General features: G+C 43.1%; 3 protein-coding genes across 7 annotated transcripts; 1 reads left to right on the top strand and 2 right to left on the bottom strand.

The window, feature by feature from the left end:
• Positions 1-354: 354 nt before the first annotated feature.
• On the bottom strand, positions 355-1,876 carry LOC127603878 (transmembrane protein 238-like). The gene has a single exon (XM_052070562.1). The coding sequence runs from the start codon at positions 1,318-1,320 to the stop codon at positions 832-834; it is 489 nt and encodes a 162-aa protein (XP_051926522.1). The 5' UTR covers positions 1,321-1,876; the 3' UTR covers positions 355-831.
• A 1,524-nt stretch (positions 1,877-3,400) lies between these two features.
• Positions 3,401-4,166, bottom strand: LOC127603882 (cytochrome c oxidase assembly protein COX19). Its single transcript, XM_052070566.1, has 3 exons — positions 4,016-4,166; positions 3,735-3,846; positions 3,401-3,649 (listed from the first exon to the last, which is right to left on the bottom strand). Exons 1-3 carry the CDS (start codon positions 4,095-4,097, stop codon positions 3,556-3,558), a joined length of 288 nt encoding a protein of 95 aa, XP_051926526.1. The 5' UTR covers positions 4,098-4,166; the 3' UTR covers positions 3,401-3,555.
• Positions 3,659-18,074, top strand: LOC127603853 (arf-GAP with dual PH domain-containing protein 1). Of its 5 annotated transcripts, XM_052070517.1 has the most exons (12): positions 3,659-3,679; positions 4,640-4,763; positions 8,434-8,561; positions 9,886-9,977; positions 11,444-11,526; positions 14,401-14,513; positions 14,615-14,761; positions 15,287-15,370; positions 15,681-15,743; positions 16,034-16,105; positions 16,207-16,435; positions 17,258-18,074. In XM_052070517.1, the coding sequence occupies exons 1-12, from the start codon at positions 3,674-3,676 to the stop codon at positions 17,284-17,286; spliced, it is 1,170 nt and encodes a 389-aa protein (XP_051926477.1). In that variant the 5' UTR covers positions 3,659-3,673; the 3' UTR covers positions 17,287-18,074. The 5 variants fall into 5 exon arrangements, with proteins under 5 accessions (XP_051926477.1, XP_051926480.1, XP_051926479.1 ...); XM_052070520.1 differs by lacking the exon at positions 16,034-16,105; XM_052070519.1 differs by lacking the exon at positions 3,659-3,679 and having other exon boundaries at positions 4,488-4,763; positions 8,478-8,561.
• The last annotated feature ends 183 nt before the right edge of the window (positions 18,075-18,257 follow it).

Raw genomic sequence — 18,257 nt, 5'->3', positions numbered from 1 at the left:
GAGATCAAGTGCACTGCAGGGAATTATTTTCTAAAAAAAAATGTATATTTGTTCGTCTATCTATGCCACCAACACATAGTGGCAGGCAGAGCTATTATTAAATTGCAATCTTAAAACTGATGAATCAAAAGTAACCCCAATTGGATAAATATCCAGTGCTGGGTCCAAAAGGGATTGACCCAATACTGGGTTATTGATACCCAGGCCATTGGGGTGTGAATTTGAACCAGCACATCGGGTCAAGATTTTGATCCATCAAGGGGTGTGTGTATATATATACTTTTTTTTTTGGGTGGTGTGACGTGCGCGTTGTCGCTGAAATTATTGAACAGGCAAGACATTTTCAGACGTGTGTCAATTTACTTGCAGATGGGTACAATTGGACATCCGCATTAAAAAAAAAAAAAAACGAGAGCAAATGAACACAAAATCAGTTTTAAGATCAGGACAAAATAGAGTGAAGCACACCACTGTCCGAGTCAAAAGAAACCTTGGCGAGGGTGTGAATCCAAAATTCAGGAGCTTTGTTTCTTCTTTCACATTAAAAGTTGAATAATGGAACGGTCAACATAAATAAAAGCAAAAAAAATTTAATAAATCTTTACCTTTGATCTACCGTGAACATTGTCTTGAGATTCAGGACTTACAGTTTCCTTGCTGTATGTCCTGAAGCTCCTTGACCCAAGGTCTAGTTTCTCCCTAGGAACCGCTTTGTGTAAATATGTCACATCATCTCAAAAGACATTTCCAAATCAAACTTGATGATGATTACGCATCTTTTGCATGCGTCTTGGCCCGATACAGTTTTGGATGTTGATGTCAAGCATTAGTTCATATTGACAGTGTCTCTCTCACAAGTTGCTTTGACGATGAGCCCATGCTGCTGTCATATATCGTGAAGAGTGACAATGCCTCGGTATTTCGGGGTCTCTTTCCAGCCGAACATTCTCTGGTAGAAGCGACATTCTTTCTCAGGGAGTTCCGGATCCCGCTGGAGAACTGGTCGGACACGCGCCTCATCACTCGGCTCAGTCCTTTATTCGTCGGCTTGATGAAGCCCATGTCGTCCTCCAGCTCCTCGGGCGGCACCTCGATGTTGCCAGAATACCAGAAGACCCACCAGATGAGGCTGAGGAAGATGACGATGGCGCCGGCGTAGATAAAAAGGTCGTGGATAGCCAGACCCCCGAACACCCCCACCATCATGATGAGCACGCCGAGGATGTCGTGGGCCACGGCAAACCAGAAGGAGCACTTGCAACGGCCCACTCCTCCATACCTCCTCTCTACTGGCGCTTCCACCTGCACGGAGGTCGACATGGTCCTTGAGAAGATCGTGTCAGAATGAATCCAGATGTGGATCCCCGAGCAGTGTGCTGCGTGCGAGTCGCAATTGTAGCTCTCACAAACTCTGCAGTAGCAACGGTCGAAGTTCAGTGTGCGCGTGTGGTTATCAACCAGACGCACTGACCAGCTGACTTGGGGGAAAAAAAAGTGTCATTGAATCATCATCGCAATGACTGATGTTATCGTGGTTCACTCGAATGACAGTGTGGGGCCAGTTCTCAGCGACAGTCAAAACAGAAGTTTGCATGAGTCTTATGAAATGCATCTAGTTCAACCCTTAACTTTCTGAGGCCGACATGCAAAGCAAGGAAGGAGGAAGATGAAAGACTGCAACGCTGCACAGACTTTTTGCTATGATTATTGGCCTTAAAAACAAAATGGTGCCAGCAGGCACGAGTTAGCCCCAAGGACAACACAAGTAGCCCATGGGTGTCTTCTTTAAAAATGAATAACATTTCAAAAAAGGTAAGCAGTAATGGAACACTATGACTTATGAAGACTTAAAACATGTTAACATTTATTCATTTTTCAAACCGCTTTATCCTCACGAGTGTCGCGGGAGGTGCTGGAGCATAACCCAGCCATCTTTTGGCCAGAATTGGCCTGAATCGGTTGCCAGCCAATCGCAGGGCACACAGAGACGAACAACCATCCGCGCTCACACTCACACCTAGGGACAATTTAGTGTATATATATAAAAAAAATATACAATTTAGTGTTCAATCAGCCTGCCACACATGTTTTTGGAATGTGGGAGGAAACCGGAGCACCCGGGGAAAACCCACGCAGACCCGGGGAGAACATGCAAACTCCTCACAGGGAGGCCGGAGCTGGAATCGAACCCGGTACCTGTGCACTGTGAAGCCGACGTGCTATCCACTGGACTACCGGGCCGCCCAGATGTGAACATGTGTTCAATTATTTAAACCTTACACGGTACACATTTCTTCTGGACCAAATATTCAGTTTTGTGAGAAAAAATACTGATTTATGCCCCCCAAAATTTTGAGGTTATTTTGGAGTTGTCGTTTAAATACAGTCAAACCTCGGGTTTCGTCCATATTCCGTTCCAGAAGGCTGTTCGAAAACCGAAACCAGGCTCTTTTTAAAAATAAAAATATTGACTAAACACGTCTGCTCACAAAGGAAAACAACACGAGGAAGCGTCACTTCCTCGTGTAAGGAAGGCGAGAGCAGTCAAATGATGCATTCAAGTGCGCTCAGACAGACATCTTTCTGCAATATAAACAAATAAGATCGTCATCAATTACCGGTACTTCAAAACTTTTCTCACTATACAATACAATACATGCTAATTTATATAGCGCTTTCACAACAGCGACAGCTGTAACAAAGCGCTTAACAAAACAGGTAACATAAAGTAAAATAATAAACACAACACATAACATAAAACACGGACAGTCATGCAGTTCTAACCACTTTTCCATCACACGCTTTGTTGTTTGAAGCAGTTTGAGATGAAAGAGGAGAGAATCAAAGTGTCCTTTAACCAGTGGATCAGAGACATCAGGCTCAAAATGTGCACACATCGGCTACAAGCTAAGTTTCAAAGTCAACAAGAAGCTGTAGCATCCATTGACGAAAAAAGAGACTGGTTCACTTCTCCTTTCCCATGGAAATCCATTTCAATTCCAAGCGGCGACTCACGGTTCCAAATACGCATCGGCGCTCTGCGCCAACGCTCCTCTCTCCTCATCCTCAACTTCAGCGGTCATGCATCCAGCCGCACCAACGGCGACTGTCCAACAGCGCTGACATAGCCACTGAACAAATCGGGGTTGTGAAAAATGCTGCCCATTACTGGCGCAAAAAACACAAGCGCCCCAGGTCTGTCCAGCACCGACTGTCAATGGCGCCGACATTCCTCCCAATCAAAATCTGTGCTGGTACAGGCGTGTACCATCATATGTGGCATGCATGTGTGGGCATCAAATTGAATCTGTTAATCGTAAGTTGTGTGGGGATGAAAAACGACCATGGTGAACTTCTGAAGTCAGTGAGACAGATAATCATATTATACACACACCGTAGGTTTAAATACAAACGGTTTAATTACTAACAGTATCTCCTTATATTTGACATTTTATATACATTGTGACATTCTATCAAACTTGCTTGCACACTTCTGTACCATATTCCGCACACACAAGTGTTTGGAAATATTCAACATTGTGGAAGGGTGCCGTGTCAGTGTTGGCAGTCTTCGTTTGCTTGTCTGGGAGGAGGATCTGCCAGGTCTTTGAATCCCAGTTTTTCCAGTGGTTCCTTTGTCATGAGCTGACTGAGACGCAAGATAAAAGCAAAAATGAAAGTAAGCAGTTAATTAACTAAACATTTCATTAAAAAAGAGAACATTAAAAACTCACTGTTCCATACGGCATTCCAGGTAGGCTTTGGACTGGAGTCGACACTTGGAATTGTCGAAGCTGCTGTCTCGCAAACATTTCATGAACGTCTCCTTGAAGGGTTTGCACTCTCCTGGAATCCAAACAATAAGAAGCACTGATTAACATCATCGCTCAATTAATGTTTCTACTTTACACATTTAAACACACCAAGTTACACAAGTTAGTATCGTAGAGAGAGCTGCCCAAAATAGTGTCGCGTTACAAAGACAAGCATTACAAAAGCAAATTGTGCAACGTACCAAAATGATCTAATGGGAACGACCCTTTGTCAGGTGGTCGAGGTTGAAAACTCTTGGACCCGAAATTCATTGCAGTAGACATGTTTTGTTTTCAAAAGACGATAGGAGCAATTGTCGCAGATATGACGTAGGTCGCGTAGTTATGGCGTCATTACTTCCACTCTCAGCCATTTTAGTCGAGCCTCGCAAAACCGATGACCTTCCACAAACGTTTTTGGCTATATTTGGTACGAAAAGAAAGTCTCTGCAAGAAAAACAAACACATCTAATACAATTGTATAATAATATTAATACAAACTGATGATAAGGATACCAAGAAGACAGTTTCATCCAAAAACAAATGCATTGTCACAGACCTCAACAGTTTGTGCAGGTGTGCACCTAATGTTGTGTCAATAGTGCGAATGGTGATTTTCCTGTCGACATTTATTTATTTTAGTGACGCAACATCACCACTTGGTGTGCATGGAGGGATGATGGGTTTGAGATGACTGTAGCCAGCAAGGCACCACAGTAATAACGCCGTCATACACAAGAGGGAGGAGAGAGCAGGAAAGGGAAAGAGAGAGCGAGAGCATCCGGCTGACAGACAGGTGATGGTCTGCTCCGTCTGCTTACCTCCAGTCGGCGAATGTGCTTGTGTCGACCTCGGGAACGCTTACCATGGAACCAGAGGGGAACAACCGGCTCCTGCAAGACGTGCTGGCCAGACCGGACAACGAGACGTGCGCGGACTGCGGAAACCCAGGTAACGCAAGTCGTTCTTGATCACGGCGCACCTCTTGACACAATGGACTCGCTGTCATATATATAAAATTAGAGGAGCAGCAGATGAAGAGTGACTGGACTTCGTCAGAACTATTAACCATATAAATCACTGCGTGTGCGTGTGTTGTCATGGAACTGTACTCTCATGAACCTGCTTTGTTCCTGCTCGAGTGTGTGTGTCCATAGTGAGATGATGGTATGATGTTGTAGGCTACTGCGAACATCATTGGATCTTATTCGTCAAATTCATTTTACACAACCGGGGCAACAATACAGAGAGGTCCTCATTTTATGTTCCTACAGTGGCGATTTAACCGTAAATTGTAAATTAGAATGTCGCATACTCTGTCACGAAACTAAGACAACACACTCCTTCAGTTGTAAGATCAGGAAATCTTTGACAACAGAAATCAAATGGAAAAACAAGCAAGAATAACAGCAGTAACTCAGCATGGCTTTAATTGCTGCTTGACAACATATTACTACTATCCACCGTGAACAACCTCATTGAGCTACTTTTGTAACCTCAAAATGTCAAAACGCAAGTTTAAATTTGCACAAAAATCACTTCTAGACCTACAGTAGGCACACACCTGAGCGTCTTTTTGTGCCGCGTTGTGATATTATGTCACTGCACAACCTTGCTCATTGTACTCCCCTCATGCCTTTCTTGAACTTTTTAACACCCCCCCCCCCCACACACACACACCAATTGTGTGTTGTTTTCTATTCCTCCGCCCCTCTTCTCCCAGAAGTGATGTGGAGCCAAAGTGGCCACAAAGGTTCCAGGATGGGCTTAATGCCCGGCACTTGGAGGCGAGCCCACCAAAGATGCCTTGATGGTTCCTCTGAGGCCTGGCTGCAGCAGAGCAACACGAGAGCCAGATTTGCTCTGGCAGACTTGAATGCAAAATCTGTGAAAACTCAAATAGGGGCGCTTTGTAGACCCGGCCCACCACTTTAAGTACACCTGCACAATCTGTTCTTAAATACCTTTGCCCAAAATATGATTTGACACGAGAGTGGTATTCGTGCAATTCTTTTTTTGTGCAGCATGTACTAGCGCCATTTACATGTATACGCGTCAATACCGATCGGTATGTTGTCAATCAAAACCCGCAAGTAGAAATTCAAACGGAATCTTTGAGCTTTTGAAAGCTGATGTCAGAAATTTAACCACAAAGATATTGTGGTATCCCATCAGTCACTCGGATCGTGTTATGTATAAATTACTTTGCCCAGATATAGAAAGAGCCCCGCCTTGTACTCCTAATTTCCTTCTCCTGGTGTTGTCAAAAAGCACTGTGGCGGTGTGCGCTGAGAACAGCGACCCCTGTACGTATCCCGCGCATGCGGTTTAGTCAGACGGACATGAAACGGTCTGACTCAGACAGCGATGACCTCACCGTTTGATGGGTTGGTTCAGTGCGTACTCTGTTCTGTGTTTTGTAGCCGTCTGAAATGTTATGAGGGAACATGCGATAAAAGCTGACTTTTTAATAGCTTTTATGCAGGGCAGTTGGGTCTCGGCAGAAAAGGGCAAGTTTGTATTGTTACGGTAGGCCAGCGATTCTCAAAGCGTGGCCCGACAACCACAAGTGGTATGTGGGTCCTCTCTCATTGTATGCGAAAGTCCAAGTCAAGTCCAACTTTATTGTCAAATGTGCTGGATACAGCACAGATGAAATTTCCTCCCACTTAACTCATTCACTCCCAAAGACGTTTTTAAACGTCTTTTCAGACTTGGTCTAGAATTGGCTTGTACTGAATGAGTTCAAAAGACAACAAGAGGAGCCGCTGCGGGTGCCCGCGCCGCCACAATCAAAAGAACAATTAACTCATTCACTCCCAAAGACGATTTTAAACGTCTTTTCAGACTTGGTCCAGAATTGGCTAGTACTAAATGAGTTAACATAAAGTGACAAAATAATACAACACATAAAACAGTTGTGCTGCCTTAACCACTTTTCCTCCACTTTGTTGTTTGAAGCAGTAATAGATTAACTTTATTTGTTTCAGATTATGACATTTTTTTTAGCCTCAAAGTGTATTTTTCTTAAAAAAAAAAACCACCCCAAATTTGAATATTTCCCGTCACTTTTTTTGAGAAAAAAATTCTTGAAACGTATGTGAATGCTTTCCCCAAAACTATAGATTTAAAGAAAAAAATATATAAATTGCTTCTCATAAGATAAATTAAGGATACTTTGCATCACGTTTAAAATTGCTCTTGTATTTCATTTGATCAGATTGCGTCGGCATACTGCACCAAATCCATCCATCCATCATCTACCGCTTATCCGGGGCCGGGTCGCGGGGGCAACAGCTTTAGCAGGGAAGCCCAGACTTCCCTCTCCCTAGCTACTTCTTCCAGCTCTCCCCGGGGGATCCCGAGACGTTCCCAGGCCAGCTGGGTGACATAGTCTCTCCAGCGTGTCCTGGGTCTTCCTCGGGGTCTCCTCCCGGTGGGACATGCCCGGAACACCTCACCAGGGAGGCGTTCAGGAGGCATCCGAATCAGATGCCCAAGGCACCTCATCTGGCTCCTCTCGATGTGGAGGAGAAGCGGCTCGACTCTGAGCCCCTCCCGGATGACCGAGCTTCTCACCTTATCTCTAAGGGAGAGCCCGGACACCCTGCGGAGAAAACTCATTTCGGCCGCTTGTATCCGGGATCTCGTTCTTTCGGTCACGACCCATAGCTCGTGACCATAGATGAGGGTTGGGACGTAGATCGACCGGTAAATTGAGAGCTTCGCCCTTTGGCTCAGCTCCTTCTTCACCACGACAGACCGATACATCGTCCTGCACCAAATGACACGGGCAATTGTAGATCTGCATTCCCAAGTGCAGCGCGTCTTATCGTCTGGCGCTCTGCTTTCACAACGCTATTTTTATTTATTTATTTATGCTTTTGCTCACGGTTAGCACATTACGTCTCTCGTAAGCTTTTTGGACGTGGGCAGAATCAAAGAAACTGCGATTTAGAGTCTAAGTGTACTTTTCCTCAACACCCACAGGCGGCTTTCTGCTGCCGTGTGCCGTCAGTGTCGGAAAACCTTTCGCCAACTGCTTCCGAGGCTCAGAAAGCCGGTCGAGTCGATATCAGCAGATGCATTCAATGCTGTTTGAATGAAAAAAAAAAAGTGTTCGTACCTCAACAGCAGCACGAGTGGTGCGCCTCCTCACTCGCTCTTTCATACAATGAATTGAGAATGCATTCTACTCAAAATACAAATAATCAATCATTGGCTCATCGATGGTTATGCCCATCCTTTTGTGCACGCCCGAGACGAAAATGCGATCTTGTGATGAAACTGCAGGCGTGTCGTTTCTGTTTATTGAATTTCAGCCGATCTGTTTCCTGTTTACGAGCGAAACAGGATTCCCTGAAAATGACATTTTGCCATGCTCCCGTCCTTTCGAACAGACGCACAAAGAAACCACCTGTGCTTTCAATTCATCTGTACCCTGAAATCTTATCATTGCCCTAACAGTACCTCACCCGTTCCTCTTCTCTCCTTCCATTTTCACTCCCCCTCTCCCACCCCACCAAACTCATCCGGCCTTCAATCCCTCCCGCTTGTTTACTTGCCGCAACCTCTCTCCTCTCCTCTTTCCCTTTTGCCTCCTCTTGTCTTCTGCCTGCAGAGCCAGACTGGGCATCACTTACACTGGGTGTGTTTGTTTGCCAGGCCTGCTCGCTCCTTCATCGCGGCATCCCGCACATCAGCAGGGTCAAGTCGATTCAGGGCGCGTGGGAAGCCAGCGATGTGGAGGTGAGGCTCTTATAGCGATATAGCGAGCATTAAAGGTCAGTGGAAGCTGTACCGGCTTGTACGCGCTATCCAAATGACATTTCAAGGAGACGTGATCGGAAAAAAAAATGTCACAGTTGATAGATGAGCAGTGACCCATCCTTTTTACACACAAGCAAAAAGTGAATTTTTCCATCATATGGCGCCTTTAAAGTTGAACCCTTTGAGGGACAGCGGTCACTATGGTGGACAGTTTATCATGTTATCAGGTGAGGGGGTTGAAGAAAACCACATTTTGGATGGGTGAGCAAGGTGAATATTGTACCAAAGTTAAAGCTGGTTATTAGAGATGCATGAGGTCATCCCTTTGGATGTTGAAACAGGCTGTCGGGAAGGAGCTTGCGGGATGCGGGCTGGTGGCGATATCGTGAGTCATTCAGTGAAGGTTGAGATGTGAGGTGGCAATAAATGGGCCCGAGTGAGGGCTCAGTGTTAAAAACCAAAATGGTGAAATCATATATTGGTGATAAAAGATGCCTCACCCCCATCTGCAATTGAGTAAATGTCCCTTGCCATGATATTAGAAAATATGATGCTGTCTTTGGAGTATTCAGCGAGTGATATACTACTTTCAGTGATCCAATTCAAGAATAAGTCCCTGATGTCTAACCTTACAGCAGAAACATTTTTGAGCCACCCGCTGGGAGAAAAACAATGAAAATGATATGTGGTGTGTGCTTAATACCAGCACTCATTCGACAGTCGTTGCCATGAATTTTTTAGTAGGATACATTGATGCGAGCCTCAGTCAAGCGATTTTAGATGCGTAGAGAATATCATATCATGTGTCTACCTTTTGGATATTTGTTTTTGGTCCAAATATTTTTGTTGAGGGCGGCTCGGTGATCCAGTGGTTTAGCGCGTCAACCTCACAGTGCAGAGGTTCAATTCCAGCTCTATGTGTGGAGTTTGCATGTTCTCCCGGGGCCTGCGTGGGTTTTCTCCGGGTACTCCGGTTTCATCCCACATCCCAGCTTCTTTGCTTCATTTAACCCTTTCCTGCACCCCTGCAACCTGATAACATGATAAGCTGTCCGCTGTAGTAACCGCTGTCTCTCAAAGGGTTGACTCGAAATTAGTGTGAATGAGCGGGTATTTTTCTGGATGTGCCCTGTCATTGTGACTGGCAAACCAGTCCGGGGTGTACCTGAATGAAAACAAGCTGTGCAGGAAATTAATGGATGAATGACACTGTTTACTATCTCTTTATCTGCTGCAATGTTTCAGAAGCACACAGGTTGATGATGCAATTGGGGTTTGGGGGGCACTTGTTTCTGTCTTGCAGCTTCTAGCAGATTTGGGAAACAATGTCGCTAAGGCCAAATATGAGCAGAATGTTCCAGCTTTCTACTACAGACCAACGCATACTGACTGCAAGTAAGTAGACTCACTGATTAATGAATAAAGGCTCTGGCATCCCACAGACCCTATCTACAGTGCATATGATGGGCTTGTTTGAATATTAACCAGGGATGTGTCACAAAATCATATGGGAAAATTAATTGTCCTGAAGATGAACATGTCAAGCGACCAAAAGAAGAGCTAGGCCTGTACAACGATCCAATCATTTCTTTTTTTTTTTGCATCAAACTTCAGAAGCAACATAGCCCGGAATCACTTTGGGATACTGAGCACTCACTGTTTGTTTAAATGTGCTAGCAGCTATTGGCACAGAAAAAAAAACCTTGGAGCTGTTTCATTGTTCGAGTTAATTAAGGTCAAGAAACAAACACGTATGCAGGATAAAATAGCGAAATATGTTTGTGGCCCCCTGCATTTGGAAAGATAGGCTGAACAAGGAATTTTTTTTTTTTTTGGAGGCTCAGAATAGAGGTGGCTGCTCGGTTACCATGAAAATGAGGATGCTGACATTCCTTCTTGCTTGATGACTACATGTGCAACTTCCCTTTATAGGTCAGAAAAGGTCACATGATGACAGTGAACCCTTGCTATTCGCAGAGTGAGTGCTGAAAAAAAAAAAAAAATCTGTGAGGAACTGATGTCCTCCAAAAGGGCGACAAGATGGCAGCAAACATTTGAAACCGAGAGGATCAAAAAGCACACATTGTGCATGTAGAATGTCAACAATCATCAACCTGTGTTACATCAATGACCGTATTCCCTAGTTATAAAGTTGAGGGTCATCAGTGGTATTAGGTAACATGTTAGCATAGGCAACATGCCGGCAAAAATCGACAAGCAAATATGCAAATATTTTGACACAAACGGTATTTAACCCTTTCAGGGACAGCGGTCACTACAGTGGACAGCCTGCCATGTTATCAGGTTATCATTATTGGTGTATGAAAGGGTTAATAAATCTTGGCAAGGTAGATTATAAATGATTCGGGCTGTTTCGGGCTGCATCAAGAGGGGAACAGAGACATTCTTTCAGGTTCAGAGATGCGCGATTTGCACTCAAGGACATGAATGAAAGAAGACGGGGGGGGGGGACAAGCTGCTCAATATTCAAAAGGGAAAAAAAACGTTAGCAATTAGCTTCTTATGTATGCCACGAGAGCTAGCATAACAGTGGGTTAATGACATTTAACGTTTTTTTTTCGACCCAAATTTGCTAAAATTGCTTTTTTTTTTAAGGGAACAGGAGTGAAATAAATTGTAGAATTTATGGATAGAAATATGGTATGATATTTATTAACGTGATTGAAACCTAAAATGAAATGAGATTTTTGGTTTTGCTTGAAGAATTATATTAGTCACTATGCGTGGGGGGAGGTATGGGGAGGTGTGGGGGCACACTCACAACTTTGGCCTGCCTTCCAGTTACTTCACTATGATCGGTTGCAAGCTGGAACCGTGAGACATGTCGTTGCTGTTTCCAGGATGCTAAGGGAGCAATGGATCCGAGCCAAGTACGAGAGGAATGAATTTGAGTTCATCGAGAAGCAAGAACCTTACACTGCAGGTACGGCAAGAATCGCTTTGGCTTTTGCATCGTGACACATTGCAGGATGAAATCCCAGTGTGGTCATATTTCCTCTAATATTCAGCTATTGTCGTGATTTTTTTCAGCTCCAGAGAGAACCAGGTACCAATTAGAGATTTTATTTTATTTATTTATTTTTTTACGAAAGGGTAATGAGATTTACATTTGCACAGATTAATTTTCATGATATTAAATATAGCAGATTTTCCATTATGTTTCCAAAATAAAATATGAGAGAGAATCTGCTTCCTATAATTTTCAAGTCAAGTCAAGTCAACAGTATTTATAGAGCACTTTCAAACAGCCATCGCTGCATACAAAGTGCTGTACATGGAGCCATTTAACATACACAATAAACAGTAAGACGAGCAGTAAAATCATGCTGAGTCGAACGCCAAAGAATACAAGTGGGTTTTGAGGAGGGCTTTAAAGATGAGCAGCGAGGAGGCTTGCCGAATGTTCAGTGGGAGGTCATTCCAGAGAGAGGGACCAGCAACAGAAAAGGCTCGATCCCCTCTGAGCCTCAGTTTAGTTCTTGGTACTTCTAACAAAGACTGGTCCACAGACCTGAGGCGCCGGGCAGGTAGTCATGCATCAATCGATCACAATATAATTCCAATTTTTTTTATTATAGCCTAATCTTTGTTGGGTTCTCTCTCATCCTTTTCCTCAAATATGCAATATATCAGTTTTAACACTTTGAGGGACAGTGGCTACTACAGTGGACATGTTATCAGGTTACAGGGTGCATTAACTCATTCCCTCCCAAAGACGTTTTTAAACGTCTTTTCAGACTAGGTCCAGAATTGGCTGGTACTGAATGAGTTAAAAGGGCTATAATATTTTTCAACCTTTTGCTATTTTTTTATGTTTATTTGAGGTTGGGCACCTCTTTTAATTATTAATTATTTACGCAACCAGCTCTTCACTGTTAATGTCATTTACAGTATATTGGATCAGAAATTGCAAGATGCGGAAACATGTTAAGTTTTTTTTTTTTTTGAGAATTTTTTTCTGTGTTTTAATGTTGACGAGGTTTTGATTTGAATGCTCCACACCACATTCAGTCCGCATTTACTCCTTAAACTCCACTATTATTGCGTGTGTGTGTGCGTGCTTTCTCATTGGCCTGTAGTGACCTCACCCATCCTTTGTTACAGTGGAAAAACATCTGCGAACACACACACATAAATTACAAAATACATTTGTGCAAAGTATTAAGAGTCATTCTATCAAGCTTTCTTCATCGCCGCCAAGTTGCATCTGTCTGCCTTTTGTGCGTGGCGATTGAGATAGGATACCGGCAGTAACCCGGCCTCAGCGGTAGGCCAATATCAGCATTGATTGTAAATGCTAAGGAGCGAAGCCGAGGAGAGTGTAACGGGAAGGACTCGTGGGTGGAGGACAATGAGGCCAATTGATTAAAGAGGCAATGCCAGCGGAGGTGAATGTTTCATGTCAGAAAGACGCAGACACAAAGGCTCATCGCACACACACATGTGCAGTTCGTACTGTAACCCACCCGCCCAAACGGTAAAATTGGCACTTAGGAGAAGAAGACAAAAAGCAAAGCAGCCAAGTGCCAGGGAAAAAAGGAAAATGGAAATGAGCAGCAGGGCGGGTGAACAGAAGACATGCAATGACCCTACTGTCATTTATTGTACACGAGTGGGTTTTGATATTAAAACTGAATGTAACTAAAACCATGCTAGTTAATATTTTATTCCAAACAATGGATCAAATGACTTTCTGTTGTGCCATTACCTTCATTTGCAGATAATTGGTAATGGGGCGGTAATGGCTTTGCTTGAAGTGATCAAGCCACTGTGCGTGATCAAACCACAGTTTCTCTGCCTTTAATAGCGATGGCTTTTTTGATCACCCTTGCAAAGGCCTCTTTTTTTTTCTTTTTTTTTTGTACGCCCCAATTGAGAGGCAAGATCAGACTTTCTCAATGATCACACCAATTATGACACTTAGGAACATGAGCCTCATTAACATGCACAGCACGATGCGATGTCGTTTTGTATCTGCTCTCATGCAATGGCTAACAATCGAATCGATATAATGAGAAAAATGAACTTTTGAGTTTAAATCTCACCTGCTGGGTTGGGCTCCACTCACCTGTGAAGCGCATGAAGACAAGCGCTTTGAAAGAATAGAATGATCAGGATTTGGATGCTTTTTTTATTAAAACCCTTTCACGCACCCTGTAAGAAGTAGAAGATGTCCACTGTCGTACCACTGTCCCTGAAAGGGTTAAGTACAATTTTTTTTTAGCTCGATCCAGATTTTATTTCGTGTAACCACTTGCCCAAATAAAATGGAGCAATTTTCAACATACCATTTTTTTTCAGTTTGAGCAAATGAGTGCGATCAAAAATACCAATATTTGTCATAAAAACATGTCTGCTAAAACTCACAAATGAATCACGTGAATTGACAGTCTCATTTTTTTTTTAACGATGACATATATTTTACCCAGTTCTTTATTTTTTTTAATTACAGGCGTGCTTTGCTGAGTCACTTATTGACTTTTTTTTTTTTTTTGCAGAGGCGTCCTCCAGTTCAAGACGTAGATAAGAAAGCATTGCCTGACAGAAATAGATGAGTATCGTGAGAAAATGGAGACAACGTAGGCTGAGCCTTCGGGCCAAAATAAGAGTAAAGAGGAATAATGTGTGCTTAAAATAGAACAGAATATTAAGAACAAGGAAATTATCTGGCAGCGAGACAGTTTGTGCCTTGCACTTCCTTCCACATTCCCTCTCGGGTACAAGATGTCACCGCCACTGGTTCAAAATGTTCTCCTCGCCCGCTTTACTCGAAAAACATTCATTTTTCACCACTCAGGATACCGTGAGGGGTTTCTATGGAAACGAGGACGAGACAACGGTCAGTTTCTCAGCCGAAGGTTCATCCTGTCCGAGAGGGAGGGGGCCCTTAAATACTTCAACAAGCAGGATGTGAGCACGATTCTGCTTTTGATGCGAAACACGTGTTTGCTGTGTAGCCAAGAAGGTCAACACGTTTTGTTTTTTGTTTGTTTGTGTTTCGTAATCGCAAGGCCAGGGATCCCAAGGCAGTTATGAAAATCGAAACCCTCAACGCCACCTTCCAACCGGCCAAGATTGGCAACCCCTGCGGCCTGCAGATCACCTACCTGAAAGACAACAGCACAAGGAACATATTTGTCTACCACAGCGACCCTAAGGTGTGTCAACAGAGGTTATTGTCGGTCAAGAAAATGAACGGTATAACTCAAATTTAAAACAAAAAATCTTTCATGAAATACAATCAAAAAGGAAGAGCGTTCAAAGAAATGAAAGCTTTAAAAAAAAAAAACTAACTTTAATCATCATAAAAATGTCCGTGTATTAAAAGGGCGGAAAACTAAAGCTAATACTAAAACTAAATCTTGCTCTAAAAACTAATTGAAATATTCAAATCCCCAAAAAACGAAATTAAAACTAAATTACAACAAACTCAAATGAAAATACCAAACTGCAATCCCGCTGATTTTAACACATACACATTACAGTTGATACACAGTTTATGGATACTGTACACTGACAGCACCAATTTGAACACATCGCAGTGTTTAGAGCACACTTGCGCCCTCTGCTGGCCAAGTAGTGGAAAAATCCAGTTCATCGCATGATGTTAAAAGTCTTTCCAACACATATAAAAACACGGTTTTGTTTCAAATCAGCTGTTTGTTTATTCTTTTTTTAACCAGGAAATGGTCGACTGGTTCAATGCAATCAGAGCGGCCAGGTTCCACTACCTCCAAGTGGCCTTCCCTGGAGCAAGTAATGAGGAGGTAAGGATGGATGACTTCATTGGATAGGGCGTTGCCGGAATTCATGCGTTTTGTAGCCTTTTTTGAAAAAAAAAATATTATTGGGAGCACTTTCTGCAGGTTTTTTTTATTTTACATTTTAAGCATTGGTCTCAAAGACGGATGAACCAGGCAGGACTCGGCGTTTTAATTATTCATATAGCCTCAGCACTGAAAAATATGAAAATTAATCTCGAGATGTGAAAATTGCGGGACCGCAGCTAGGAAACCCATGTTAAATATTTGATTTTGATCCATGCGTCTTTTTCAATTTAGTGTTGTTGCTTTCCAGCTGGTGCCGAAATTGACCCGAAACTTCATGAAGGAAGGCTTCATGGAGAAAACAGGCCCAAAGGTTTGTATCGTCACCGATTCCCGACCGTGATTGCCGCAGCGTGTTATTGTGTCCTAAGAGATGGTCAGGAGATCTGCGGCAAATTGTTCAATTTCACCGAAACGGCCCCTTTCTGAACTACAAACAATGTTTTCATTTTTCGACACACTTGATGTATCGTAACAGACAAGACAATGAAAATGGACTTCCGCTAGAATGTGCAATTCATTTGGTGTATCCACTGTTGCTGTTCAAAGACCAAGATTGTCTCGTTCACTTCCCGGTTTTGACGTTGACTTTTGCTGGCGCAGCACACAGAGGGCTTCAAGAAGAGGTGGTTCACTATGGACGACCGACGACTGATGTATTTTAAAGACCCCTTGGTATAATCCAACTCACACCTTCTCTCCACCTTTGGGACTTTTGCTCATTGCGGCAATGTTTTCTTTAACTCGGGCTGTCGGTGCTTGCCGTCTCCCCGCAGGACGCCTATGCTCGCGGCGAAGTGTTCATCGGCAGTAAGGAGAACAGTTACACCGTTCAGCCAGGCCTGCCCTCAACCATTCAAGGCTACCACTGGAATCACGGCATCACCATCGTCACGCCAGATAGGAAGTTCCTGTTTGCCTGCGAGACTGAGGCTGAGCAACGAGACTGGATCGCAGCCTTTCAGAGAGTCATGAATCGACCGATGAGGCCCCAGGAATATGCAGGTACGGAGGCTTGGCCGACATTATTCAAGTTAAACTGATTTTTTTTCTCTTTTTATCAATTAAGTTTCAATTTGCCACATATATAACCATGAGAAATTTTCCGAGACTTTTAAAACCACCTTTTTTGAGGCTTTAATCCTTCCGGGGACAGCGGTCACTAAAGTAAAAGCTTATCATGTTATAGGTTACAGCAGGGATGTCAAACTAATTTTTTGTCACGGGCCACTTCGGAGTTACGGCTTCCCTCGGAGGGCCGGTGCAAATTCTTAACGTTATTTATTACCCGTGACAATTTAACATTTTGTTCCAGAGTTCAGCAAGAATCATGAAAGTTGACACCCATGATTTGCTCCTGCGGGCCACATAAAATGATGTGGGGGGCCGGATCTGGCCCCCGGGCCTTGTCTTTGACACCTGTGGGTTACAGGGTGCATTGACAGGCAAATAATTGACAGGTTCTAATTGTCTTTGAATTTCTTTAATCAATATCCACTAAGAATCAAGAATTGCTTGACACACAGTATTTCCTGTCTGGCTGAAATGAAGTTATCATGAACTCCGTGCAGCTCTGCTTACCATTTTGGCTTTGGCAAGATAGCAGGGGTGCCACACTTTTTTTTTTTGCAGATGTGGGTGTTTCTGCTTGTGATAGTGCCTCTCCCATGATAATGTTTAAGACAGTTTAGCTCGGCTGTCACTTGAAAATTGGCAGCTAAGATGTTCATGTTATGGGGAGAGAAAGCCAATGTAGTGGTTGTTTATCATGACACATTTTCAGAAAGTATTAATAATTTGTTGTTTTTGTTTTTGTTTTTTTTACAGTGGAGGCTCATTTTAAACACAAACCTTGAGGCCTTAGAAAAAAGGAAGACCGCAGCAGGATTTGACCTGGTCACTTTCGGATCAAAAACAGACCACGGACTGTGGCTTGAGGCAAGGGGTGGGCGTTTACAGGATTGGGTAGACCACCATGAGGAAAGATGACACAAGACAGGTTGACATCATGGAACCCGTTATGTAGAAAACGAACATGGGACTCAATTCTCCTTTAGCTGATGTGAGGACAAAGAGGGGTTTTTTTTTGCAGGAACCTGTGGGAGACATGTCGTCCCTGTCCTGGAACTTTGTCTTGTGAATGGTTTCACCTCCCTCAACTCTCATGTCATGAATTGGTTGAGTCATATTGCATTGTTGATTTATCGACTGCAGGGTGTGCGTGTATGTGGGTACATTTGAAATGAGTTGGAAACCATGCTAAACCTATATCTGCAAAGTACTGTTGATCACAAATATGCATTCAAAACACAAATTCTCAGTGACTGGTCGCTTTTTAACATAGCTGCGGGAACATTCTTTTTAAGCCTATCCAGTATATGACAGCTGTTGCCTTTATTTATTCTCTTGAACTCATTGTGAAACTGTTACCGATGCGTTGAAGGATTGTAATGTGATGGGACTGTGTTTACGAGTGTTTTGTTTATTTATTTGCTCTTTTTTTAAACGATGATGATCATTTAATCACAGTAATTGTTTGTTTTACTGTAAAAAAACGAATACATATGAACGTGTAATGTGTTTGTTGTCTGTGTACACTCCTAAAAAACTTTTTTGTTGGCTTTTCAGTCAGCTTTCTCAGTCAGCCTCTGTTTGTTGTGAATTTAATTTGCGCCCAGGGCCTTCTTGCCGGTTTCTTTCATCGAATCAGATTTCAAATTTACCTCAAAGGGTCTGTCTGATGATGATCAAGGTTGTCAGAGGAAAACGTGTTCCAGAAACATGTAATAGAAAAGCACATCTATATGCGCAAATTAATACAGTTAAT

Source organism: Hippocampus zosterae, chromosome 7, assembly GCF_025434085.1.
Source record: "Hippocampus zosterae strain Florida chromosome 7, ASM2543408v3, whole genome shotgun sequence".
Taxonomy (NCBI): domain Eukaryota; kingdom Metazoa; phylum Chordata; class Actinopteri; order Syngnathiformes; family Syngnathidae; genus Hippocampus; species Hippocampus zosterae.
This window is presented reverse-complemented; position numbering and strand designations above follow the sequence as displayed.

Bases quoted from the DNA above. Each gene is read 5' to 3' on its own strand.
- LOC127603853 (XM_052070517.1), top strand. The intron at 4,764-8,433 runs GTAACGCAAGTC...TTCTGCCTGCAG, and splicing joins CGCGGACTGCGGAAACCCAG to AGCCAGACTGGGCATCACTT. The intron at 9,978-11,443 runs GTAAGTAGACTC...TGCTGTTTCCAG, and splicing joins CCAACGCATACTGACTGCAA to GATGCTAAGGGAGCAATGGA.
- LOC127603882 (XM_052070566.1), bottom strand. From the start codon at position 4,097: ATGTCTACTGCAATGAATTTCGGGTCCAAGAGTTTTCAACCTCGACCA. The intron at 3,847-4,015 runs GTACGTTGCACA...TTTGGATTCCAG, and splicing joins GTTCCCATTAGATCATTTTG to GAGAGTGCAAACCCTTCAAG. The intron at 3,650-3,734 runs GTGAGTTTTTAA...CTTGCGTCTCAG, and splicing joins CTGGAATGCCGTATGGAACA to TCAGCTCATGACAAAGGAAC.
- LOC127603878 (XM_052070562.1), bottom strand. From the start codon at position 1,320: ATGTCGACCTCCGTGCAGGTGGAAGCGCCAGTAGAGAGGAGGTATGGA.